The sequence below is a fragment of the Orbicella faveolata genome, unplaced genomic scaffold (genome assembly GCF_042242905.1).
Source record: "Orbicella faveolata isolate gen_17 unplaced genomic scaffold, um_ofav_v1 contig_46, whole genome shotgun sequence".
NCBI lineage: Eukaryota > Metazoa > Cnidaria > Anthozoa > Scleractinia > Merulinidae > Orbicella > Orbicella faveolata.
This window is the reverse complement of record NW_028301576.1, coordinates 32,070,001-32,097,500: the sequence shown is the minus strand read 5'-3', so window position 1 is coordinate 32,097,500 and position 27,500 is coordinate 32,070,001. Positions and strand designations below refer to the sequence as shown.

The 27,500-nt window shown below is 38.6% G+C and overlaps 4 protein-coding genes and 2 pseudogenes across 5 annotated transcripts in view; 2 read left to right on the top strand and 4 right to left on the bottom strand.

Annotated features, from left to right (window-relative positions):
- Positions 1-2,586, bottom strand: part of LOC110062099 (uncharacterized) — a 16,341-nt gene extending 13,755 nt beyond the window's left edge. Inside the window, exons 1-5 of the mRNA XM_089277652.1 lie at positions 1,701-2,586; positions 889-1,046; positions 434-607; positions 146-207; position 1 (exon numbers count right to left, since the gene is read on the bottom strand). The exon at position 1 is cut by the window's left edge and continues 54 nt beyond it. The gene's annotated coding sequence lies outside the window, so the exon portion shown is untranslated. The remainder of the gene's footprint in view (positions 2-145; positions 208-433; positions 608-888; positions 1,047-1,700) is intronic.
- A 2,071-nt stretch (positions 2,587-4,657) lies between these two features.
- On the bottom strand, positions 4,658-7,275 carry LOC110062097 (uncharacterized). Its single transcript, XM_089277647.1, has 3 exons — positions 5,970-7,275; positions 5,532-5,599; positions 4,658-4,972 (listed from the first exon to the last, which is right to left on the bottom strand). Exons 1-3 carry the CDS (start codon positions 6,037-6,039, stop codon positions 4,658-4,660), a joined length of 453 nt encoding a protein of 150 aa, XP_089133773.1. The 5' UTR covers positions 6,040-7,275.
- A 1,920-nt stretch (positions 7,276-9,195) lies between these two features.
- Positions 9,196-27,500, bottom strand: part of LOC110062079 (uncharacterized) — a 40,728-nt gene continuing 22,423 nt past the window's right edge. For both annotated transcript variants that reach the window (XM_089277650.1, XM_089277651.1), the window contains 4 exons: positions 10,287-10,401; positions 10,133-10,168; positions 9,956-10,045; positions 9,196-9,711 (listed from right to left, as the gene is read on the bottom strand). In XM_089277650.1, the coding sequence (XP_089133776.1) occupies positions 9,611-9,711; positions 9,956-10,045; positions 10,133-10,168; positions 10,287-10,383 (324 nt within the window). In that variant the 5' untranslated portion in view covers positions 10,384-10,401 and the 3' untranslated portion in view covers positions 9,196-9,610. The remainder of the gene's footprint in view (positions 9,712-9,955; positions 10,046-10,132; positions 10,169-10,286; positions 10,402-27,500) is intronic.
- LOC149099777 (uncharacterized) lies at positions 10,802-15,952 on the top strand (annotated as a pseudogene).
- Positions 19,101-22,563, bottom strand: LOC149099776 (uncharacterized; annotated as a pseudogene).
- On the top strand, positions 22,560-24,948 carry LOC149099775 (uncharacterized). Its single transcript, XM_089277645.1, has one exon. It carries the CDS (start codon positions 23,903-23,905, stop codon positions 24,452-24,454), a length of 552 nt encoding a protein of 183 aa, XP_089133771.1. The 5' UTR covers positions 22,560-23,902; the 3' UTR covers positions 24,455-24,948.

Below are 27,500 nucleotides of genomic sequence, written 5' to 3'. Positions count from 1 at the left end.
TCTAAAAAACAAACAGAGAAATCGAAATTTAGAGTTTCAAATAATACAATTAAAACAGCCAACATTTAAGGCTCAAGTCTGGCTTTGTGAGACAACAAAGCGTCCTAGATTATTAGTCTGTAGCGTATTTTAACACTACATTTACCTAGCAAGTGCCGCCGCAATTCTTTTCTCCAAATGTTGTATCTACTTTACGCTGTTTGCATCCTGAAAATAGGTGTAGCAGAAAAAAAAGATAACAAAAACACTAATTACTAACTGGAATTTGATAAAAGTTATGCACAGCTCAACTAAGTGTTAAACTACTCTACTAAACTCCTCCTTAATTATGGAAATACATTTCAATAGTTCATTGTCAGGCAGATTTCCCATTTTAAATTTGAAATCTTAGCAGTAAAAAAATAGATTTCGAATGCTTGTATTATGGCCTTACTCTAGTTTATTGTATATTATTTCTATCTTGTTAATCCCTCTTTGTGCTGTTTAATGTTTGATGGCCTTGTTAGTAAGCACTCCAGGAGTCGAGAAATACCATTTGTAACAGTCTTCCATCATCACTGAATCGCGACAGCTCTTTTACAGTTTGTGTTAGCTGCTGAAGGAGGTTCTAAGGAAACCAAATTGCGTATCAGGAAGTGTTCCAACTAAATTTTAGTTTATCCACAATTTCACATTGCAAAAAATTGCCAAATAAACGAAGTTAAAGGAAATAGCTCACAGGGAGGGGCCAGGTTTGAGTTTTCGGATAGTGAGTGCTTTTTGTGGAGGAAAAATATGGTTTTTCTTTGTCAGCAAGGAAGCAACACAAGCAACTGGTGACGAATTGAACCGTTGTTTTAGTTGGTAAAATATGTTGTTTACCTATTCTATCATTCAAAATCAACTCACCTTTTCTCGACCACGATGGTAAAACCAAGCTCCTTGTCCATTTGAGGCTCGGAAGGTGAGTACAAAAGTGCTTTTCGCCGAAACAAATCAGCCATGTGTTATCTATGGCATCCATCACTGAAGCGGCCACAATGTGCTCTGTGTCTTAAAACCTGAAGCTAGGAAATAGAAGAAATGAAACCATGAAACTTCAGTATTCAAACTGCACCATCCATTTGTATTGTGGATACAAACTAGGAACAGATCAGAGCATACATCAAACAGCCATTGTTACTTTTTGAAAACAATGGGGTGTTTACTGAAGGACACATCCAACTCCCTTCAACAAGGCCATTTAAAGATGGGACGGATTGAACAGAAGAACCTTGGAGCACCTTGGGTAGAAGTGATAAACCGTAGTTTAAAAACTTTCCCAAAGTCTATTGTATGGTGTTACTTTATTGAATCTTTCTGAAAGGTATAGCATTCACTACCAGACAACAAATTATCAGTGCATGCTCTTAAAGAGATCTGAGAGCCATGCTTTTAAAGAGTCACGTTGATTCTCAAAGGACTCACTCATAAGGATCAACATTGACAGCTGTATTTACCGTGTACTGATAAGGTCGGTAACAGCGTGAAACTCAATATATTGCATTAAATTAATTGAAGATACCAAGGGATTTTATCACGTCACTGGTAACTAATCTCCATGATCTCGAAAAGTCATTAAAAACAGATTGTTTTCTTAATAGATCCAGTTCACAGTCAGTCAGTCAATACATCATCAAATTATGCATCAAGCAAGCAATAAACAGCAAACGAGTACTTACTTTTACTCGAACAAAGAAAGTTGTGGGTGTCTTGTCTTGCAATCATTCACGTGCAAACTTGGACATGAACATAGAGGGAAAATGCCACAGGAAGGTTATACGCTGGCTGTCAGACCGTTGTAAGAGAAAATATGGAGCGTCCTAGCACCCAGAGAGAGAACAAGAAATAAATGATTAAATATCCTAGCTAATAAAAAATAGACAGTCACTCCAGCCTGCCTTAAAAATGTCTCAAACCAGCTGACTATATGTACCTGTCGAGATAAGGGTCCGTTTCATGATAAATGCACCCCTTAAATTCTCTTCACCCCCAAGCTCAAGCAAAAAAAGATTTATTTCTCAAAGCCCACTGGCAGCTTTCTATTAACAGTCAAATCTAGGTATTATATTATAAGAATAATTTTCTGGTTGATCAGCTCTGTCTGCATTATGGATAAAATGAAGTCTGATTAACTAAGAAATTCTCAGGATATCTGGCATGGTCATTCTCATTCTTAGAATTTATTGAGGTAATCAATTTTTGAGTGAGTTGAAAATTAATCGTTCAGCCTCTGACACTAGGTACAATCGAAGGCCAGTCTTGGCATGGTAAGATTCACACCAGTTACGTACGCCGATCAAAGATTCATTTCTTAACTTTCTGTTAACCGTCAAATCTAGGAATTATATTGTGGGAATAAATTCATTGGTTAATCAGCTCTGTGACTGCATTATGCATGAAATCAAGTCTGATTAACTAAGAAATTCTCATGAGATGTTGCATGGTCATTCTTATGCTCAGTTTGGAAATGTGAGAAAAACTGTTTTTCGTGTGTTACAGAATGGTTTTTCAACTTTGATTTTAATTTTTGGCATTTTGCGTTTGAACAACCAGGTCTGTTATATTTATCTGGTACCTTGTAATCTTGTTGTAAATTCCAAACTGGGGTTCTTTCTTGGGTAAATGCTGAGCTAGGTGGTCGTGATCTTGTGCTCGGGTAGTTTGGTTAGAACAAGTCTGGTTTGTAGTTTTTCTCTCATGCCAAAGTAGGCATGCACTGGACTTGTTATAAGGATATCCTTTCTGCTCCAAATTCATAGTTGTCTCAAGGTTGAAATGCTGCAAGATGTAGTCAGCACTGTTATCTAAATTGCACCCATAAATGAAATTTCTAGAGGCACCACACCAGATTGGACCCATTTTTTCTCTTTTGCCACTTCCTGTAGACCAAGTAGTAGCTTGTCTTGAAAGTATCTTGTGAAAACATGACGAAAACCAGTTACAACAAGGAGTGCATTGAGTGATAACAAGAAAGGACTCGTTGCAGTTGCATTGTATACTGGAAATGGTGACATTAGCCTCTTGCATAGCTCTGATTGAGTACTGACTAGCTGTTCAACAAACTCAAGGAATCTTGTCTCCATCTCATCAGAAGGTGGTGTCGTATACTTGAACCAAAATTCCTTTAACGGGCGGCCATAGTAATTGTGGGGGGATCCATTCCCTCCACTGGAATTTCTTCATACAGATCAGTTCTTCCACGTGGAACAAACATGCGCAGGAAAAGATGAACTGCACAGAGCCTTATGTGACCCATTCTTTTTGAATAAGCATGTTTTAAATCGTCTCTTTTCACAAAATGGATTGCTGCTAACTCCAGTGCATCTCTTCAAAAAAGACGGGTGAAAACTGCATTCTCTAGGGGTTTGTCAGAATCAATATTAATGTTCGTAACCTAACCATCACCATCACAGGGAATAACAGTGGGATACCGTATTTTGTCGGAAAGTTCTGGACTTGCATTATCACACACCACATTTCTGTATGGACTTGTGTTGCTGTAAGCTTCATAGATGTTGCTGGGCACATCACACGTATGGTGTATTGCTGGTAAATTAACTATGGCTGAGCATACTGCAGCGCTAACAAAATGGCTCATTGGTTCAGTTACATAATTTAGCAATGGGAACTTGGGAACTGAATTAAAAACTGCAATCTGGTCAGGGAGACTAGATGATGATGCTCCAAGTTCATCTATTCCATCAAGGATATCTAAAGTAAAATTGTAGTTTGGCCTTCCACGAGAACACTGCTGAGCAACATCTGGCATGCTTTCACTATGGTGTTGGGCAATGCATTCTGTAAGAAATCTGCCTATGGCATAAGCCTGCTGTGTGGCAAGTTGATACCTCTGCTGCAAGGCTTGATGTAATTTTCCAATAACCTTACAGGTAACAGTCATAATATTTAATTCACTGCTTGTGTTTTGTGTAGTTTGAGGTTATTCAAAGTCAAAACAGGAGGCCAAACTATATAAATAGAAAACCTCACTGGAAAGTTACAAAAATCAAATCAAATCTCTGACTTATCCTGGGTTAGCTTAATCAGGTTTTGAACAACACAGCCCAGGAGCACCCCTTTTAGGCTTGGCTAAATCTATATATTATTTAATAAGGAACAATCAATATGTAGCAGACAAACTTTGCTATTATCTGCATGTGAGCCGAGTGGCTCATCAGGTTGGTGCTTATCTATGGTTTCAGTGACAGTTTCAGTTCTGAATTTGTAAAATTATTGTAAGGCACATTGGGTGTGAGCTAATGAGCCCTGCAATAATTTTAATTGTATGTTAAATATACTATTGTTTTTAATTATCATACATAAATTAAGTCCTCAGATCCAGCCATTTCAAGAAGGTAGTTCAAAGCGTATGGAACAATGGCAAAAGGTATTCTAGGTTATAACATGTAAATATTCATAAATCCCTAGAATCTGTGAAGAGGGCTGATGACCGGCAATTTCAATGTAAATGTTTTGGGATGTAATACTGATGAGCTGCTGTAGACTTTGATCAATCTGTGGTGAAGTGGAACTGCCCATGATACTTTTGTCATTGTTGTATATGCCTTTATGGGAAAATTACCAATTAGGGTTCCGTGAGAATAAGTAGCTATTTACAAAAGAGCCAGCCAATGTCTTAACAGGATGATGCAAATGTTATTTTAACACACTGTGATTGTGAAAAGTTTTTTACCTGCATTGCCATGTCAGGATTGTCCTCAGTAGAGAGAAGTTCTGCCACATCATTGTCAAACTGAATAATTGAATTGGGTGCCATGGTGGTATTAAAATCACAATTTGCCAGATATGTCATGTAAATGGCTGCTTTAACTGATGGATCTTTATTAGGTGCCAAATGCTCCTTCAGATATTTGAATTCTTTGTTTTCTGCAAAGTTCACCTGAGGGACTGATTCACTTTCCAAGGTAGCTGGTGGTGTATGTGTAGATTCCTTTGAGATTGAAAGTTTATAAACATCTCAGAGGTTTCATTTTATCTCGCTAGCCAACATGTAATAATTAATAAATCATGACCGCTTACATACCCAGACTCCGGTATTCTGTACATGGCTTGAGTTTGAATTGTAATAACCTATTAGTAGTTGTTTTACTCCATTATGTCAAAGAATTAAGAACACCAGAAGTTTGAGTAACATGTGGAGAAAAACTTTGTACCAAGATTATTTGCATCATACTACAAACTTGTGTGTGACTTTTTTGAATATGTTCTCAAAAGAAATCATTTCTTACAACACCAAATGTCAAAAACAAAGTTTGACGTTCATAAGAAACACTTGAAAGTACTGGTAATATAAAACTAACAATGAAATTTTACCTGTGGTTGCACTATTTCTCTGAACTTTAAAATTCATTTTCTCGAGTTCCCTTGGAAAATTGTTTTGGTGTTATTTCAGGCAATTATTTATGTATTTAGCTTTTAGGATTTTGTTGTAAACGTTTTAAAAAATTTAACATTGTACATCAAGTCAGTCGATTAATATGCAAGGTTACCTTACAACATTTGATCTTTTTCTGAACCCTCCGTTTCCTCCTTTTCACTCTGCTAGTGCTTGCTCTGTCTGCAGTCCAAGCAAGTTGGCAAGACCATAATCAATATTTAAGGCCTTTGAAGTTATTATGTGTTAAGAAAATATCAGTTCCATAGCCTTCCCAGAGTATTTTTTGCTTGAGCCCTTTAACCCCTTCCCAGAGTATTTTTTGCTTAAGCCCTGTAAATTACAGTTTCCCCTCACGCTTACTATGACAAATTTTTAGGTTTGAAACCCCCCTCCAGTGCATAGATATTTTCTGAAGCTGCAGGATGTGAGTGATCTGTACAAGTGCCACTTATTATTTTGTAACGGCTCATAGGCTCATTGTGTTCACCGGGATATAACTCATTAAATTCATTGAAAAGTCATTAGAAAATGTATTGTTTTCTTAACATACCTGGTGTCGTATCCATTGCGATTGGAGACATTTCTTGAGGTGTAGTCATACTTTGTAAAAGAGAAATCATTTGGAAACAGTTGGACTCAACTGGTAATTAGCATACCTGCTTTTTACCTCATGGTATGTACTTCATACCATGAGGTATAGTGATGGTTGGATTTGTCACTCCATTCCCGTTAGACAATTAATTTATGCATTAAATCCGCATTAAACATGAATTAAACACGTTTCCCCCTGTCCCCCATACTAGGTTTGGTTTTGTCACAAAGTCGTGTCATTGTTTTATGTTCATATACGTGGGGGGAGCGGGTGGGACAGGTGGCAGTACATGTTTACAAAATGACGTCTGTTGTGTTGAGCCCGGCGCAAAAATTGTCAAGGCCAGTTTTCTTTCCTTTCGCTCCATCTTTGATCAAAGTACACTTTTGAAGACCTCACAAACGAACAGGAAATGTGCTCAAGAAAGCTCAAGGGAAAGAAATGGGTTTTAAAGTCTTAAAAGTTACGATGTCTCCAAGATACATTTGGATGACGAGGAGTAGAATGCACAAACGAAATATTTGAAATGAATGCTTTATGGTCTGGGGAAAAAGGTAAGCTGCCCTCCTTCTACTGTATTGCATTTTGAATTTTCTAAAAATACTTGGCGGACGTATGATTTAAAATTAAATGCGCTTTTAATATTTTGCAATTCGCTGGGAAGCTGTTCGGAAAATGTCACATGACAAAGGAGATCGATGAAGCTTTCGTCAAGTTCCCCTCTCGCTGGGACTTAAATGCCGCAACTGTGACAAGCTGTAGAGATTGAACACAACTGCCAAACAAATGCTAAATACAATATACGCCAAATAACAAATACCATAACAAATACAAAATATCAAACAACAAATAAATGCCAAACAGATGATCTGTTACCTGCTGAATACCACCTGAAATACACCAAGGTCAGGAGCAATTGATTATCGAAGGCAATCCTACAATACCCGAGCAGTTTGAAAATCACAATAAAATACCAGTTCAGTTGTCAAGTAATTGTCTCTACAGAAATGCAGATAAAAATGTGAATGTATGGAATTCTGAGCTACCATTGTCTCCCATCCTCAGTTTAGAATGACACGTGAAAGAGAACCCTCCATAATTTCTTACAAAATGGTTACCAGACTTTCTAATGGCAAGGGAAAAAAAAAATTGTCGGTGAAATTATACATTAGAAATTAATGTCACGAAATCCTCCAAGCTGAAGGCTATGTTGTGTGGATACCATGGTTGTCATTTCTTAGAGTGATATAGAGGTTTAAAATTCATGATTTTCTCAAAAAAGTATTTAGTCAAAGTTTAATTTTGTGTATTTTTTGAACAACGACTCCAAAGCACAAAGACTTGCCTCTGTTTTGTATGATAGCTGAAGGTAATATTTTCAGAAAATTAAGGCAGCTCCAAATGAAAGCGTATCATTTTTTGAGCAGAATCATATCATTGAGTGGAGATATGGAGTCAAATCGTGGTCCTGCAAATGAGTACCGGTGTTGCATATCAGTACCTTTTATATCACCCACAAATTCTGTCTGTTTATTAGAATTCAGATTGTCTCAGTTAGGCAGAACTGCACTTGATGTTGAAGGAGGTGGTGATTGCTTTTTTAGGGCTGTATCACATCAACTCTATGGAAATCCTAATAGTCATTTCTATGTGCACAGTGTGGGCATTCAGTATTTAGTGAATCACCCTGAACAATTTTATAGAGAGTAAAACTGAGCATTCTTGGCAAGGTTATTTGGAAAGAAAGTCATGCCAAGGAACATGGGCTGATGCTATCATAATTCAAGCTGTTGCCAATTGTCTTAATTTATCAATTCATATTGCTGAATCAAATCCAACTTTTTCTCCAGTTACTGTTGTTAAACCAGTGAATGTTACAAATGCCCTAAACATTTACATTGGACACCTAGATGAATTTCATTATGTTTCCATAGTAGAAAACAGAACAATGGAGATAAGTGACAACAGCAAACAAACAAAGAATTGCAAATGAAAACAAACCAGTTAATAACAGTGAAAAACGTAAAGCTTACAGAAGAAAATACATGAGAGAATACATGAAAGACAGAAGAGCTGATGACAACTTTAGAATAAATGAGAATCAAAGACGAGTACAAGGCTGCAACATTAATAGCAAAACATCTGGGAACAAGAAACACCAGGCTGCTAAAAGAACAAAATTGAACCCAGAGAAATTGAGCAGTGCTCCTTCAGAAAACGAAAATCAGATAATCCATAGCACATAAGGCAAATAACCAAACAGTTGGTAAGAAAAAGACAAGAGGCTGAGGTTCTGGAAGGTGTATCACTACTAACATGTAGCAGTCATGAGTTGCAGCCACAAGAAAACAAGTACGATGCAATTTCTATGATAAATTTGTTTTACAAAAAAACAGTGCATGTGGCCTAGAATATGTATGCACTTGTTGTGACCAATTGTGGTTCAAGTGCTCTGTAGTGAAATGTGATCCAAACAAATATAGGGCATGTTCACTAGACATTGTTGAGTCCTGTCTTACTGGTTTTAAAAGTGTCAATGACACTGAATGGATCTGCAGAACTTGCAATAAAAAAGAGTCTAAAAAAAGTCTGAAAAAGCAATTGTCTAACTTGCAATAAAAAAGGTCTAAAACAAGGCAGGTTACCCATCTGTTCTAAAGCCAATAAGATGGGTTTTCCTTGTAAGCCTAATGTATTGAATTTCACATCACTAGAAGAGTGACTAATATCACCTCTTATACCTTTTATGCAACTCCGTGAACTATCTAGGGTTGGTCAATTGTCTATTCATGGAAACATTGTCAATGTGCCAAGTGATGTAAATTCGACTGTTCATTGTCTCCCAAGGTCAAGAAGCAAATCACAGACCATTCCAATGAAACTCAAAAGGCGACTTGGTTACAAGCATCACTATCAGTTTCAGATTGTCAGACCTGAGAAAGTATTAGATGCAGCCAAATATTTTGTAGACACTAGTGAATTATTTAAAACTGAAGGCATAAAAGTGCAAAATGCATGGCTAGATGGCATAACTTCGCAACCCATGAAGAGTGGGGTGAGTTTGTTCAAAACTCTAACACATCCAGTGCTGATGTGCAAACTAATGAAATTTTCACAAATTGTCAAAACAATATTTGCACTGCTGATGTTCATAATCCAGACAGAGAAAAAGACACTAAAAGGATTACCAGTGTTTCCTGTCAAAATGTTATATATATTAGATGAAGACCTTATTTCTATGAACATGCTCAACTAATGGCTGCTTATTAACATGATGCACTTTTCAACTTAACACCTTACAAATGCAACACTTCTTAGTTTCAAAAGAGGCAAAGGACAGTACTTCATAGATTAATTACCACATACCATGAGGTAGCTCGAAGGAGCCTTTGATTGAATTAAGTAAGCAGTGTGCATAGCTTAATGAAACATTCCTCGGAAAGCAGAATTGAGTTACATGGTATTCTAAGAGCTCAGAGTATCTGAATTAACTGAAGTGAATGAAGAAAAAATGTTTTACCCCCAGGCCCCCTTTTGCTTGTTCTCACACAGAGCTGTCTTGGGAACTATGTGTCAAAAAGTGACATGAATTTAACTTATCACAATGGGCAAGCATTAGCATACATTTGTTTTTGAGAAAACTCAGAGCTGCATCTAAACTTACCTGTTGGGTTGTTGGGCTGGTCATTGGTTTGGGTTCCTGGGAAGAGGAATGGAAAATTTTTAAATTGAGGATAAATTCAGGGGCAGATCCCGGATTTTTCGTAGGAGGGGTGCACCACTAAGGAATGGCATAACTGACTGGTGAGGTAATCAAATTTTAAAAGCAAATACAGAGAAGGCTTCATCACAGGGGATGCACACTCCCTGCACCCTTTCCCTAGATCTGCCCCTGACATTATTCAACTGTGACAGTATGAGCTAAATTCCCTTTTCATACCAACCTGTTGTGTCGGTCTCTTGTGTCTTGTTAATTACAGATGACACTGGTACCTCCCTAGAGGGTACTTGCCTAGCTGGTAGCATATCTGTATCTAAATATGACATGAATAAAAAAATTTTTAATCTGTATGGACAATCATTAGTATACATAACCTAGAGACTGCATTAATGAAACTTACCTGGTGGGCTGGATGGTTGGTCAGTGATTGGAGAATCTGGAAAAAGGAATTAGTAAAACTTTTCAACTGGGGATAAATTAGACATCTGGTCCCTAATTAAAAAGGTACTCTGGAGGGAAGTCAAGCAGAACATTCAATGGCTATTTAAACATACCTGGAATCTCACATTCTGATGAGCACACTTGAGTTTTAATTTTGCAAATTGTGCCACAAACTTTTCCAGTAAGCTCCTGGGAATCGTCCAAAAACATAGGCGCTGTGGACTCAACCTGTCTCAAAAGAACAATAAATTCTGGGAACAAAGTCTTCGGCAATCAAACGTACTCGTCCATTGTTAAAGGAAGCTTTTTAAAGTCAGTCTTTTCAGTGCAACCGTTGGCTTTCTACCCACGTCTCAGCCAATTGGATCACAACAAATTGCAGGGCTTCAAGCGTCCCTATATTTCCTATATTTGCTATATTTTCTCAGTCCTCCTATATTTCCCTATATAGTTTACAAATGCCCTATAATCCCTATAATTCTATTATTTTTAAAATTTAAAATTATTTAGAATAAACCCCCCAAAAATGTTGCTAAGGTTGTGATCAACTTTGTGCTGGTGGATGTAACAGGGACAGTAATTTCCTGGGTCAAGTAAATAACAAACTGGTAAGTACAATTAGTGTAACTGGTGAATAATGGCTCGTCATTTGTCATTTGTTCATTTAGTTGTTTCAAAATTACAGACATGAATTTTTAACAACCTCTATTGGCACTATAAGCACTTTTGGATTGTCATCACTATTCAGAGTTCAAAGTCTTGTCCCAATGAAGAATAACTGAGGGACCAGTTCATGTTGGTGCTCTTTTGTACTTTTGTGTGCACAATAGTAGGGCTTTTAAATAGGAAAAATCTACAATTAAGTTTATTTCATACATGTCACCAACCTTGAAAAATGTTATCTTACCAATGCATAATTTTAATTGAACCAGTCTACCTCTTATTATTAGTGCTTTACAGCATTGCATAAAAAAGTGTGACAAAATATTATGTGTTTTCCTGTCTGCAGGTAAAATATTTATGCAGTATAGAAGTGTGACATCAGAGCATAATGCCACATGGTTCAACTAAGTTTCAAGCTAGCTGGCTGGATCAGACAGATGTAGATGGTCACAGAATAGATGACTGGTGTACTTCGTGCAAGACTTCGAAACACAAGGCCTTCTGTACCTTATGCATTAAAGATTTTGCGATTGATAATTCTGGATTGACCCAAATACAGCAACATGCCAAAAGTGAAAAGCACAGGAAATAGTCTGCTGCCAAGTTTTCTCAAGCTCAAAGACATTTTGTTCTTTCCACAACCAGTAGTGAGAATAAAGGAAAAGACCAGGGACCTCTCAGTATACCCATTCAAGATTTGTCACAGCAAAAGAAGGTAGCTAGAGCTGAAGTTCTGTGGGCTATGAAAACTGCTGCAAGTGACTATGCATTTGCATCATCAGATGGTATACCACAGTTGTTCCAAAAGATGTTCCCAGGAGATGTGTCTAATAACTTTACAATGAGTGGAACAAAAGTGTCTTACATGATATCAGATTGATTAGGCCCATACTTAAGAAAAACTGTGCCAAGATATTTCACAATCAGGTTTTAGATACACCATTCAGTATGATGAAACAGGGAATGCCCAAGGCCACAAGCAGTGTGACATACTAGTGCGCTACTGGTCAGAAGAAAAAAACGAGGTCAGTGTTAGGTTCTTGCAGACACTTCTTTGGGCATGCCAAAGGACATGATGTTGCAACAAAAATTGTGGAGATCCTTCAGGAAACAGGCTGCCAGTTGCCTCTCTGAGGCTCAATAAGTTTGTCATCAAATGGACCAAATGTCAACAAAACAATTTGGAGTACAGTTAATAAGGCACTGTTAGATGAAGGACTCCCTGGTCTTTTGCCATTTATCCCTTGCAACATTCATGTTGTGAACAATGCTTCCGTGCAGGTGTTAATGCTTATGGAGATGCCTCTGAGGAACTGGCAATAGATCTTTTCTATTGGTTAAAGAGCTCACCCTCTCGAAGAGAAGATTACATCCATGTATTGAGTGATCTTGGCCTTGATGAAGCGTTATTTATCCAGCATGTACAATGTTGGTGGCTCACACTTATTCCTGCATTAGACAGAATTGTCAAGAAATGGTAAGCGATCAAGAAATACTTCCTGGAAGAATTGCCCAAGCCACGGAAGCCTTCAAAGACCTTGGCGAAGAGTGACCGGTACAATCGCATAAGTAGAAAACTAAAGGACAAGTCCTTCCTAGTGCAGTAAGCTTTTCTTGTGTCTGTGGAGCCAATCTTTAAGAAGTTTCTATGCTTCTTCCAGAGTGAACGGCCACTGATTCACCTACTGCGTCATACAATGTGTGAACTACTGAAGTCCCTAATGGGTCGCTTTCTCAAGACCTAAGTCCTGGCAGACAAAGAGGGGAAGCACCTGCTGGCAATAGACTATTCCAAGCCAGATAACCAACTTTCCATGTCACAGATGGAAGTAGGAGAGAAAACTCGATCAGCTCTGTCCAAGCTGTCTGATGACCAACAGAAGAAAGCTCTTCTAGGAATAAAACAGTTCTATGTGGACACCACAAAGTATCTGATTGGTCATCTAACATTAGACAACAAGCTTTTGAGAGATGTCTCTTTCCTACATCCAGTTCTTAGGGATAGCAAGCATGGAGCACAAGCTATACCAACACTATCAGAAGAAGAAGTTGCTTTGGTTACAGATGAGTGGAAAGTGTACCAGGCTGGGCAAGTCGACGAGGAGAGTGCCGTAAGAAGAGTTGACCATTACTGGGCAGATGTGTTCCAGGAGAAATCTCTGCAGGGAGAATGCAAGTATTCCGTTCTTCAGAAGCTTGTGAAAGGCCTTCTCTGTTTAGCTCATGGCAATGCGGATGTAGAACGAAGTTGTTCTGCAAACAAGAAGACAGTTACTCCTGACAGAACTTCTCTTGGTGAGTTGACAATAAATGGTTTACGTACTGTCAAAGATCATGTCAAGGTGTCTGAAGAGCCACAAAATGTTCAGATCACAAAAGGGTTGCTTGAAGCATCAAAGATGCACACAAGGCACATGCAAAGAGGCTTGCTGATGAGAGGGAAGGGCTGGCAAAAAATGGAGAATGGAAGAATCAGAGCAAGAGATGCAGAGGGAAATTGAGAAACAGAAAGAAAAAGAAGTAGAGAAGTTGGAAAAAGGAAGACTAAATTTGTCTGACAGAGAGAAAGAATTGATGAAGGCTGAAAAACAGAAAGACAGTGAGCTACACATTGCTAAAACACTCTATAAAGAAGCAAATGAACGACTTTCACAGGCAATTAAGGACAAAAACTTCAACAAGGCTGCAATAGCTCAAGGGCTACTTAAAGTTGCCAAGCAAAAGTTGGAATATGCAGTGGAGCAAACCAAAGAGTGTTCAAACAAGAGAGTTGAGCTTGACAAAAACAAAGAGACTCCTTGAAGACTACTCCAAGCATCTATCTACCAAAAAGAGGAAAGACTAAGTGTGGAGGACATTTATATGATGTACATTTAAAGTGTAGTAATGTTGTACCCATGAATACTTTGAGAGCATGGTGGTAATGCATGAGTTCAGTAGCATTGTTGAGATTACAAGAAATGATTGATGTGATCAAGAACGTTTGCTTGGATGAATTTAAGACTGAATGTGTTAAGAATGTAAAGTTTGAGATTATTTCCAACAGCGTGCTCTCTGGTGTTGGAACAGAGGAGGCTATTGCATTCTGAATAACACTATCCTTTAGTGTATCAGCTGTTTAATATTCTGTTTTGTTGAGTGTAGAAAATGCAGACAGATAGGGCAAGTGTTGAAAATACTTTTTAAAAATCTCTATATTCCCCCTATATTTTCTAAAATTCCCCTATATTATCCCTGTATTTTTGTAAAAAAGCCCCTATATTAAGCCCTATATTTTCGAAGGAGGCAACTTGAAGCCCTGAAATTGTTCTTCCAAATTTTTCAGCCAATCACAGAATTTGGAAACGGAAGTCTGCGTGAAGTCCTAATTGTGATTAAAAGAATTAAATAGGACAAATCTAGATCACAAATAAATATCGACACTCATTTCCTATATAGAAATATGGATAAAAAGCCTGTTTCATATTTCAGACAGCCGTGAAGGCGTGAACACTTTGATTTGATTCTGACAAGTCAATTATGTACTGATCAATCACAATAAAATTCATGACATGCGAGGAAACCTCAGAAACCACAAACTTAGTTACCATTTCTGCTTGCAGTGTTCTCGCACCTAATTGGCTTTTTCCAACAACATTTCTGGTGTTGACAGTTTTCTGAATTTCACAGTAATATTTAGTTATGTTACTTTCACAAAGAAATGTTAGCATAATTATGATATTATAAGTAAGTGAGATATAGCAAGAAAGTGAGTAATTTCATTGGCCACGAAAACGGAGCTTTTCACAAACATTCTTCCAACCAGAGGAATTTGAAAATGCCAGCTTTTTTCTCTAGTCTGGACAGAAAAAATTTTGAAAACGAAGCTTTTCAAAAACTATGACATCACCATAATGCGAGTTTCTTGCCGGAGTCTTACTCTAACACAAATCCAGACTTTTTGGTTGTTGCATTTTCAAAATTCTCTGGGATAGTCTGGACAAAAGCCAAATTTGAGATCTACCTATGCGTGCAGTTTATTGCAGCAGGAGCGCTACATATGAGGAACTATTTGTAAATGACCAAACTATCTACCCAACACAACCGTTGACTTAAGGAAATCGCCATAATTATGCATAAAGTCAAAAACATTGTCTCTCCTTCCTACATAGCTAAACAAAAATATAAGCCGCTATGCTCTGAGAAACACTGACTTTACCTTTTTCAACACGGTAACTCATGGCAAACACAGCCTAAACTATCTAGGGCCTAAACCGTGGGCAAAGCTGAGTGAAGACCTTAGAAAGTCGGAAGCCTTAACAAATTTAAAATTTGGCTATTAAAGAACACTGAACCTGACCTAGCCTGCGAACGCAGACGTATTTCCGGCTGTCACTTGGTTCTGCCGAATAATAACGTCTGCGAACCTGAGCCAGGAAACGATATTCTGTGATGTAATGCCTTTTGTTTCTCCTTGGCCAATCAGATTCCATGATAGAATGAAACTCGAGTGCTCCTCGCAGCGAATACCTTGCACAGTAGTTCTGGGGTTATTTGAGCTAAACTGTGATTAGCTTAGAATTCCTACGTCACAGAAATTGTTTTCTTGCTTGGGTTCACAGACGTTATTTTTTGGCGGAACCAAGTACGTTTGCAGGCTAAACTTGACCAAGCTGAAGCAGTTGTTTTTTCATGTTCTAAATAACCTTGCCTTGTAGGTTAGAAACAATTTTAAATGATTGGAATTTTAATCATTTTTATTAGTACAGGTTAACTTATAAGCGAAAATTGCAAATAGTTGTCTTTTATGTTGTAATTAACTTGTCTTTTGGCGACTGGAATTCTGTAATTCTTACTAATATGTGTCCCCAATTAGTTTACTGTTTTAAAGTGAGCTAGAATTTTGACATGCTAATTAAGTTATTTATTTATTTAGAACTTAAATGCATTTTCAGAGTGAAAGCTCAGTTTTGTGCCAATGACAGCATTTTTTTTCTCTTGCTAAGAATTAAGTCTTTAGGTAACCCTTTCCATAAGCCTTATTGGCTTCTCTGGGCTTCCTTGCCTATAATTACAGTGATGGGAAATTTTTATATTTATAAATGGTAAAAACTAAACAATAAATAAAATTTTGAAATTCCTTTAGCGTGGTGTGGACAGGGCCTAATTCCCTTACCACACTGATACAGTTTAGTATGAAAACGCATAAGTTTTTGATGCAGTTTCGCCTATCATCCTTAGTAAAATGCCCCAAAATGCCGATGAAAACAGAGGCTTTCAGAAATGGTTTCGAAAGTGGAGCATTTTGAAAATGTTTCGTTTGTAGTGTGGACATCTGAAAACAAAGGCTTTTGAAAACGGCGACGAAAAGAAGCATCATATTCTAAAGAATTGGTTCATGCTTAGCTCGCGTATATTGAGTTTTAAATGCACGTGGGAAGCTTCGAGAGCATAAAAGAAGCTTAAGAGTCTACAAACTTGCGAAGTGCATCCATAACTCGATATACGCACAACTAAAAGCATAAACCAATTCTTTTATAACATGGTGACAAAAACTTGGGCGCTAAAACATGCTTTATCTGTGATTAACTACAAGGTTCTTACAATACACGGTGAAGGAAAACAAAGGCCATTAGGATGCTAACACACCACAATCAGTTGAGCAACAGTTGAACAAAAAGGCTTATGTTCAATGAAAATTTCGATTTTTTGAATTGATTGTAATAAAATACAGCCAAACAAAGTTAAAAATACTCAATAAGTTGTAGACAAAGAAAGTCAAAATACTCAAGTTTAAGTAAACATTTTAGCTTGGCAAAAGTCAAAGGCTCGAAGTAGGGATGGAATGTTCAGAATAATCGTGACATTTCCGAAACTTAAATAAAAGGAACTTGCACCAAACTCAACGGAAATTTTGCAGTTAATTTGAACTGCACACGTCATGTTTTATACACATGGCTGTACGTATATAGAGATTTCGTTCATGATGGCTCAATAGGAATTAAGTAGGACAAGCGCATGCTATGTTGCAATGTAACATTTTAGAAAACGGCCCTGAGAAAATATGCGTGCTGATTGGTTAATAATCGTGTTTTTATTATGCAATTAGATTACGAGCTCGAGATTTCTATCGCATGATAGTCGATGAGGGCACAGCCTGAGTCGGCTATCATGCATAGAAATCGAGAGCTAATCTAATTGTTTTAGAATAGATCTACCAGTCATTCACAGAAACCTCCAAAACGCCAAGAAGCGAACCTCATTTTGTTAACAAGGGCACACTGCTACGCTACTCACTATCTATCGCAATAGATAGTGAGTAGTGTAGCCAATCGAGAACAAGATTCATGGTAGAACGCTAGTAGATTTCTACTAAAATTCGATAGAAACACGGTACATGTTTTCTATTTCTTAAATATTGGTATCATAAGTAATAATGGTATTGTAAGTAATTTTGGTATTGTTATTGTATTGCATTTGTGTTCTTTACTTTTCAGTACCTTGACAATGGCGTCATGATCATGGAGACACTGAAACGTTGGTTTTTACGGTAGTTTCTGCTTGTCTGTGTAAGTGATGTTAGTCTGTGTTGTAAATTGAGAGAGATCCATGCCCACAGGGTTTCTTGTTTAAGGTTATTGTATACCTTTAGAGGTGTCTCACATCCAAGCGATGTTGCGTGTCCAGTTTAAACTGAATATACAAATTAAAGCTTATAAAGCTGGTGGCTATCACCCTGTACCGAGTTTTCAAATACAGTCCAACCTCCGCCAATGACCTCCTCCCTACAACGGCCACCTTTCTACAGTGGCCATTTTTTTCATCTCGGCGGACGACCCATAAATTTACTCCTCACCTCTCTACAATGGCCACCTCTTCATAACAGCAATGGCCACTAATTGCCAAAATAACCTCTCCACAAGGGCCAGTTAATCAACGACTGACGAATGGTGTATACAAAAACCCATTTTATATTGTAAACTATCAGGAACCTTGATTTGCACTGTGCATCGTTGGTCTCTGTTTCTGTTTGGCTTCTGTTTTATTGATATATTTTGACTGTTTTAGGTATTTTGATGCTAATATAAGCATTGTGTTAAATATACAAATGTTGTATCCCCTGTAAAAACAGGTGCCATCACACCCCTACCTCCCCATAACGGCCCCTTTTTTTCCCTAAGGTAGCCGTTGTAGAGAGGTTTGACTGTTAAATGGATTGTCTAATTTTTCACGACCTCTTTCAAACATTTTTATCTGAGAACGATTTTTGTACCATCACTCCTTATTTGAAAATGTTCTGTAAATTTTCGCTAGAATTAACTGTGGCAAAACACAAACATGTTTTTATAGCGCTTTGTGTCCTGAAACCGAGGGAAAAAAGTAAATTGGTAGAAAACAAATTCGCTAGGGTGTTTTTAGAGGTCGTGAAAAATTTGGCGTTTTGAAATGGCATGAAGTTCACAAGTTTCCTTGAGCTTTGGAGGTTCATAATTTTGCTTTAAAATATGTAAATATATATAAGTGTGTTCTCTCTGATTGGCTTAAAAGCTTTGCTTCACCTGAACATAGAACATAAACTGAAAGGCATGTTTTATGTCTAAGTCAAACAGTGTGATCATGTATGGACTAAGTAGTCATGTTTGAACCCACGCAGAGATAAACAAGATGATACTACAAAAGTATCGAGCAAAACATAAGCACGAAAGAGTCTTCACGTCAAATTGGTAATATGCGAGAAAAAAGAACCAAGGAATTTCGTTGTTAGATCAAGGGGGAAAAAACTGGTCACGGAAAGTTGAATGCTCAAATCTCGAATGGGATGTCACAATGATGTCCACTTGATGACATAGATAAACCAGTGAAATCTTAGCATGGCAATATGCTGTACAAGGCAAGTTGTGTTTTTAGGAGTTGAATCATAAGAGAAACCCGAGTACACGCAGTTATGCGTCTAGTTTAATTTACAGAAAACAGGGAAAAGCCATTTTGGAACTTTGTTACTGTCTACTTAACCAGAAAAAGGGATAGGAATCTTTAAAGGTGTTGTGACTGAAATCCACGCTAATCCTGGTGATTGAACTGTCAAAAAAAACGTGCGCTGGGATCAACCACACAAAAAACTTCAATCAAGACTAGCGCAACTGAATGCAACCAAAACTATTTAGTTGCAATCGACAATCTAACAATCTAATCAGTCTTCACTGGTCATGTTTTGTCTTATAAATGTCACACATTTGACTTGCTAAATTCGCAATAAAACTCTTGACAAAAGACAGAAATGTATCTTCTGGTAATTGATAAATCTTTTATTTATCTGCTCTGTTCTGTCTTATATGACCAAAAAAAAGAACATTAACCTGACTGGCTTCATAGAACTTCAAAGACACTGAAATCACAAAAATTTTAAATCTCTGCACTTAACAAACACTCTGTAGTATTTGCCAATCTAAATGCAACATTGACCATATAAAACTATATAGACAAGGCTGAATTGTATATGTAAATGTATATGTAATTGGCCACTCCCCATTGGGGCTTTTCAGGACCAATGTTAACAAACAATGATAAATAAATATTCAAATAAACATAACTAGGTTAAGAATCCCAACTGGCAGGAGGCAGACCAGTTGGCTATTTACAAGTGTAGTTGAGAAGTTGAACTCGTGGCTACCAAGAACAAGATCAGCTAGCGGTCAGAACGGGATTTGAACCCGTGACCTATGGATTGCAAATTAGTTGCTCTAACCACTCAGCCACGCTGCCTCCTGACAATTGGACAACTCTTACTCTTACTGGGAGATTGAAATCGCGAAAATTTTAACTTACTGCACTTAACAAACACTCTGTTATATTTGCCAATCCAAACGCAACAGGAACCAAATAAAACTATATACAAGGACAACTTGGACAACGCCTACTCTTACTGGGAGATTGGTACCCATTTCTTAGTCTTAAAAGTTAGTCCTTGACCAACACAATCAAAACAATATAGTGATTCCAAATTCCTGAAGCAATTCCCCATTAAATCGAACATTAAGCAAAGTACACCTTTGACCCAAACACCACTATGGATGCGATCGGTTTTCAGAAAGCAAGCACCATCTAAAGGAGTTTATGTTGGTCAAGGGTTCACTAGCTATGTTATTTGCTGCACAAATTGCCCTTAAACTCCTAAACATGACAATGAGCCTTACCGCTGGGGAAAAACATACTGTTTTGGAAATACTTTGCCCGAATCAAAGGCAACGTTTTCTCCCATTGTCCAAATCGTTGTTGAGTGTAAAACGTATAATATATTGTATCTCGGTCAAATGCAACAGAGTTGTCCCTTTTTTTGTTTGCCTAACACAACTGTCCTTGGGCCTTGAAAGACAGCTGATGATATTTTGACGTGGACGCATGTATACCGGAAAATATTAGACTTCCAATAACTGCAGTGAGGTTTTCCTTATACCTGTCGTCTTTGTGTTTTATGCTGAACAGAACAACCACTGAGCATCCTAGCAATACTTCAATCTTTCTATGATCTGGGGACATTTTCAAAATCTGAAAGGCTGACAATTCTGTTGTACTTGAGCTTGAAAGATTGCGAGGCCATCTATTGTTATTAAAGAGATGTTACCAAAGAGCTGGATCTAAGTGAGGCATTTCAGTATCGTGAGGCGTTTCAGTATTGATGTTTGAGCTATTTACTTTTTATCATAGAGCACAGTCGTTTCTTTGGTTTTCAAAGCTCGTAAGTTCCGTCAAGTTGATGGAAAACGACATGTATGGGGTAGATCAGAGAACTGGTCTTTTCCTCCCACACGTCTGTCCCTGCTTGGAATTCGTAGTAGGTTGGGCATGTTTCGACTTCTGTCAACCAAGCTAGTCAAGCGGACCTCCTGTCCACTGAGTATTTAAGAACCTTGGCTAAGAACAGGGTGGGATTTTCCTGAGTTGCATCGAAAGGCACAAGCGCACATTTCCCCCAGGGAGGGCAAATCCTCTGTTTCCCGATCACTGTCATCTGTCGGGGAACATGGAGCTAGAGCTTCGTCTAGGATAAAATTGACAGCAGATCTATTAAGGTAGCTTAATGCTTGTGATCTGCGTTCAGACTCCATCCGTCGATCGTAAATGCTTATCTGCATTCTCAAACTGTGCTTGCAAACACTTCCTAGGGACTCGGCTAGCCTTACATCAGAACTTTCTGGAGAAGAACAGAAGTGTTCCATCAGGGCGTGTCTTCGTTGATGGCACAAGGAAAACCTAGGTGTTCTTGAAAAACTAGTGACAGGTAGTGTGAAAAGAAACCAGCTGTCTTGAATTGAGTGCCGCGCTTGTTGAAAAAGAAGTAGTCATGTTTTCTTCAGATAGGAGGCGCGGTCTTGAGATGCCCTTGTACTCTTTGAGGTGGAAGGTGACAAATTGATACTCGGCAGTGTCAAATGGAACAACATTAGGACCGTATTTTGATGTGGTTTTTATAGCCATGCTCTATTAGCCAGACAGGTCCCTCGCTCGAAAAGATTATTGCATTGTCTCCCTCTGGAAAACTCTTGGCCAATTTGTGAATTTCTTGCTCTGCTAGTTCTTTTGTTGACAGACGTAGGGTCCTCAGCTCTTTGGCTTGGCCAGGGTTCACAGCGAAAAGAAGGAGCATCGTGAAATTCGCGTGTAACCTTGCTCTGACCACTCTAGGTCTCCTCGTACCTACAGTGGAGGCTTTGAATGACTTCCTGAAATTGTGGCCATAGCAGTGTCACAGATGGCACGCTCTTCGTAAGACGCTGTGCCTTTTCCGGTTGATTCTACAGTGAGCGAAGATCAGAGATGCTTTCCACTTGCTCGTAGTCTCTTCGACCTTGGTCTGCATGAATAAACTTTGCCGTGATTATCAGACTGTGAAGATACCTAGAGGCCGTAGAGTTCTTAACACGTTGGTCTTCCTTGAGGTAATTCACGAATCTCTCCACTAAGGTGAATTCATCAATGAGAGACAAGGCGGGATTCAGTTCTAAGTTGGTCTCACAGTGAGCCAGGAATTTTACTAGCCTCTCCACGTGTCTGCCATATACTTTCTGCCATTCTCGGTGACTGCCTTCTGTGATTGAACTCGGCAAGATAGAGCACTTGCATCTCGTGAACTGAAGAAGCTATGACATCTTAGAATGCAGAAATATTGAGTTTTTGTTTCTTTAACATCAGAGTGATTACACTATCATCTTGCTGAAGGCAGTCTTTGCAATTCGATTTGTTGGAACTGTCCAAGGTTAATGAGTCTTCCTCCATTGATTGGAAGTCAGTGCTGTTGCATTCATCTTCACGTGAGCTTTCCTCCCTGGGTGTGGCCTCGTGAATCAAGGAGCTCTTGGTGGCGGTCCCACCAGTTTGTAAGATATGGTCAATGGAAAAATTGGAAGTTGTTGCTACTGGACTTCTTCAATTAATGCCACTGTCATAGGATAGAGCTGATGATTTGAAACTGGTCTCTCGACTGAAACACCTCTCGACTTTGGAGAAAGCACTATCGCTGACGCCAGTGCGCTTTCTACTTAGCTGCCTTTCATTTTGCATGGGCGATTTGTGATAAGCTTGGAGAATGTTCACGTCTCTTTTAGATATAAGGGAAATTACCCTAAAACTAGCTAACTGGGGCCTTGCTCTTTTAACAATGTCCTGAATGTCCCCACGGCACTGGACAAGAGTCAATCCCAAGCTTTGCATGCGGGATTTAATCATTTTTCTTGGAACGCAGTAAACATTTTGTCACATACTTCAATGAAAGCGTGATATGTCCATCCTTGGTCATCGGAAACTGGGAAAAGGGAGTCATCATCTTGTTTATCACCACCAGTAAGAGGGGAACTTTTGTCTATCTAATAATAACCAAGAAAAACAAATTCACAATAGCACTTAATAGTAAGAGCTGCCCTAATGCTTAGGCTAAAGAGTGAAGAACATCGTATTTCTCTTCACATCATTTTATCAAGCAAGTGAAAAATAATCTACAACTAGTAACACGGATGTAGACAGATTTATATATTGAACACTGAAGCCTTTCAAATCAGACCCACTAGCGAAAGTTCAGATCAGTTGTCCTTTTGATATCATCTAATTCCGAAACAGTAAATGATCTTTCATATGCCATCTTTCATTTCCTGAAACATATATGATCTTTCATATTTTCACTTGAATTCAGAATTAGTGTGAACACACAACTCACCGAGTCTTCCAGCAAAGAGTTCAATGTCCGTCTTGAGGTTTAAGTATCTTCCTGCCCAATCTGCGCTTTAGGCCTGGGTCGCACTAGAGTCAATCTGAGCCAATTTTGTTTGCATAAGTAATAAATCTGTCTTCAAGTAGCAGAAAATAAGTGTGACCCCCAGTTTCAAAAACTCGCCAATTTTTTGCGGATTGCCTAAATTTTGCCAATCTTCAAAGAAGCCAAAGTGCTGCCTCGGAGGCTTCCAAATTTTGGCAAAGCAAACAATCTTGTTTTTTTAGCCGTTAAGCTGTCATATTTCTTCAAATGTGTCTGGTAAAACTGTTATTTTTCTTAAAACATGCCTGGATAAAGTTACAGTGGGAAAAATAACTTTGTTCGGTCAGCACGTACGATGGTGGGACAAAATTATTTTTTACCCGGTCCATCTGGCCCTTTCTTTCTACGGTTTCTATAATGGCAACAATGAATATGAGCAGCATTTTTTTTCCAAATGCCTATGACTCCTACCCTGGATCCAGCTACCAGCACCAATTCAATGGTGAAGAGATGGCGGCAAGGCAATCTCCGTCCCTTGCAAGCATGGAAGCAAGACAATCTCCGTCCCTTGCAAGCATGGAAGCAAGACAGTCTCCTTCGCTCGGTTCGATTCCAAGTGTGGAAAGCAGTCAAAGTAGTGGAAGCAACAACACAAATGACAACAAAGGAAAAAAGAAAGTAAAGTACAAGACGTGATCACAAGCAGAGCAAAAACTGCTGGTCCAATTATGGGCCAAAAACCACGAATTGGTAGAAAGCAGAGAGGCAAGAACCGCATGGAGGAAAATCGCGGAAGAGTTAAACTCTTGTCTAGAGTCCAACAAGAGCATAGAAAAGTGTATGAAGAAAATTAAATACCTAATTGAGAAATATAAAGAGCCGAAGGAGTGGAACCGGAAACAGACTGGGGGCACAAGAAGGCAAAGCATATTTTACAACGAGATTGACGCTATCTTGGGGTGTCGAGATATCGTTACATTACAAAACATGTCCGAAGCAGGCACCAGTGGAAGTTCAAGTCTACTGAAGACATCACACAGCAGCAGTGTTGACTCCCCAGCTGGTTTGGACGATTTAGATGCCCAGTCCGACAAGAATAAGCAAAGTCAAGGGGACTCAAAGAAACAAGATGCGTGTGATGCAAGGACCGATAGGAAGAAGCAATCTAAACAGTCGAGGAAAAGGAATCGTGCAGCCGTCGAAGAAGGAGAAGAGGAGGAAAGAAGAGAATTGTGTGAAAGTATGGATGCCATCAAAAAATGCGGAGAAAATTTAAGTAACTTTATGGAAACCTCAGAAACCCAAAAACAACAGATGGCCATGATGGGTCAATTTATTGGGGCTATGACCCAGTTTATGAGCAAGAACACTGAATCGTCTTCTCCCAAATGAACGGTTAAATGCATTTGACATTAACACATTTTTCTAGTCAGAAATTGACTGCGTTTGAAATGTTCCTGTTCGATATTATAACATCATATTTTAAGCAATTTAGATCATGAATTTTACGATGTATGTGCAATATTGCGTGACCTAATACATGTAACGCAATTTCGAAGTTATGTGTATATTGTACTGAGCACAATATGATAAAAGTTCAATTGACTGTGTTTGAAGTGTTCCTGTTCGATAACATAACACTTATTCTATGCAATTTTAGAGAATTTTGCGATGTATATACAATATTGCGTGACCCAGTGCATGTAACGCAATTCCAAGTTATGTTGTACACATTACAATAAAAGTTCAGCAAGCAAATTTAAATCATGATTACGATTTAACATTTGAAATCAAGAGATGTTAATGGTAAATGAAAAACTGAAACGATATAAGCACGGTAACGCGAAAGATATAATGTACTCAAAATAAAGTTAGAGAAATTCCTTAAGGATGTCTCTTATCTCTTGTCCATCCCTAACAACATCTCCATTGTTGTCATCACGGCAGTGGTGATCTGGATTGCCGTCGTCATCACAATCGTCCTCTATTTTTATACAGACATTGTGTAGGACAGCACATGCAACAGCGATAGGAACAGAGAATTTAATGTCACTATCAAGGCGCTTTTGTAAAATTCTCCACCGTGACTTAAGGCCTCGAAAAGTGCACTCTATTTTGACCCTTGCACTTGATAGTTCAGGGTTAAATTGTATTTCGCTCTTGTCTCTCGTAGCCTTTGGGAATGGCCTTTGAAGCCATGGTGATATCGGGTAAGCACTGTCACCTACTAAATATGGGCCAATCTCGTGGTGGTTAACATTTACGATGGGGCCAGTGAGAATGTCTCCTTGCTCAGCTTTGTGATATAAACTGTTCCTTAATATGCGAGCGTCATGCATACTTCCTGGATATCCAGCGGAAAAATCTAAAAAGAGCAAGTCCCCATCAGCTACTGCCTGAATGCCAAAGTTGTGATGTCGATAGTGACTAAAGTAATCGACTGCTTTCTCGTGTGGTGCATTTATCGGTATATGGGTGCCATCAATCGCTCCAACAATGTTTGGCAGTCGAGATAAGTCTTTAAATGTTCCTATAGAGGCTGGTTTCTGCCACTGTTTCTGGGAAATGTATATATTCATCTTTCAGTTTAAACAAAGCTGCCACAACATCTTGGACGGCCTCGATTACAGTGGATTTGCCAACATTAAATACAGGTCAGATGCTCATGTATGAATTGTCGTGTGCAAGCCTATATATTCCTAGGGCGAAAACTTTTTCCGGTGGAATGCAGTCCCTCAATCGCTTATTCTCTCTGGTTAACCACGGCGTCAGGATGCCAACCAGGGCTTGAAAGGTCCCTCCCTTCATTCTCAGCTGGCGTCGAAAGTAATCTTCTGGAATGTTTCTATTGTAGAAATGTATTTCAAACCATGACTCTGCCGGATGCGGTAAAATCCACGACCAAGGACGGTTTCGTAAACGACGTCTTTTCAAGCGAACCCTACGTCTTCTAATAGCAGACACTAACCGTTGAAAAGCCTCCTAATAGTGCACCAACAATACTAAAAATGCTACGTTTTGTTGAGACTAAAACAAAATTCAACAAAGGTCTGAAAGCTGCAAAAATAATCATATGTTTGTGACGATCCATTCTTGCACAATTAACGTGCGAGATGTTTTGTTGTCTGTAGATCTTGTGACGTATATGTGAATCAGCAAAGTTTTGGTTAAAACATGTTGGTCCAATGCGACCACCGCAAAAATTTGGAACATGCAAAATTTTTGCCAATTTTTGTCCTCCCCAAAAATTGGAAATATTTTAAACAAACAAAATTGGCTTTAGTGCTACCCGGCCCTTACTCTGACAAAAGATAGACAATGGAAATAAAAATCCTCATTCACCATCGAAACAAGAATTCTCAGATGCTGGTTAAATTGCTTCACTCGATCAATTCTTTTACAACATTTAAAAAATAACAGCTTGCCGCCAAACAGTGAGATTTCCACGTTCAAGAACCAACCCCCTTTCTGTAGCAGACCCATATTGAAAAAACATATTTTTTGGAAACAATTTCTTGGGATAAGTAAACAATGCACTAAATGTTGCAACCAGAAAATAACTTGTTAGACTGCCTATATAATTGGCCGTTGAAACTTCCATAACAAAAATTCTGGATTCATCTTCAAAGTATGCCAGAAAATAGTACTGCTTGACAATCTCTATGACTCTAATGAGATGGCTGATGAAAACCAGACAGGTCTGATGCAAAAAATTGTTCAACTTTGCATCAAGAACAACTTGAGCTCTATCGCAATAAGTGAAAATAGCGAAAAACTCTTCTCTTCGATCTTTCTCAACTTCTTACTAAGCATGTTCAATTCAGTGGGAAAGCTGTTAACTGACCTTTCTAAATCAGAAAAACGCTCAAATATACGTTCAAGTCTGTAGTCTGTTCTCAGTGCTTGCAACTATTTGGCAGATCATTTTGAGTTGTGAGGCAATCCTTTCTGTCATGTTCAGCACTTTCAGCAATTGATCGTTGTTGCCTCCGTCACTTACTGAGTTTATATTTGGGTCTGAATGTGGGATCTCGCAGATCTTTTTCCCTTCTGGAGGGGAAATATCGCTATCAAAACTCAATCTCGTTTTGTGTGTATAGCATTGGGCCATAGATTAAGCACATGGACATGGAATTTTAAAATTTGGACCAAAACAGTACGGGAGTGAAACGCGTACGTCTTCACTCACACATGGTCGCTCCAGTCTCATTTTACAGCTCAGCTTACAGCTATCATCTCGAGCCCTCGAGCCGAAAAAAAAAAAACCAGTTTGGACAGGAAGATCTTTTTTAATACCCATGCTCAGCATGGTGCCGAGAAACATTCATTGTGTTTTTGTCACTTGTGTCCAACCATTGCCATCGCTATCTCATGGATCACTTTCACAAAGCTTACATCCCCAAGCAAAACAACCTTGAGGCCTCCACTCTCCATGGCA

What these genes read in the sequence shown, in the direction of transcription:
- LOC149099775 (XM_089277645.1), top strand. Translation starts at nt 23,903, where the DNA reads ATGAAGAAAATTAAATACCTAATTGAGAAATATAAAGAGCCGAAGGAG.
- LOC110062097 (XM_089277647.1), bottom strand. Translation starts at nt 6,039, where the DNA reads ATGATTTCTCTTTTACAAAGTATGACTACACCTCAAGAAATGTCTCCA. An exon ending in CGCAATGGATACGACACCAG is followed by an intron (nt 5,600 to 5,969) that starts GTATGTTAAGAA and finishes CTTGGACTGCAG; the next exon opens with ACAGAGCAAGCACTAGCAGA. An exon ending in AAAAGATCAAATGTTGTAAG is followed by an intron (nt 4,973 to 5,531) that starts GTAACCTTGCAT and finishes TCAATCTCAAAG; the next exon opens with GAATCTACACATACACCACC.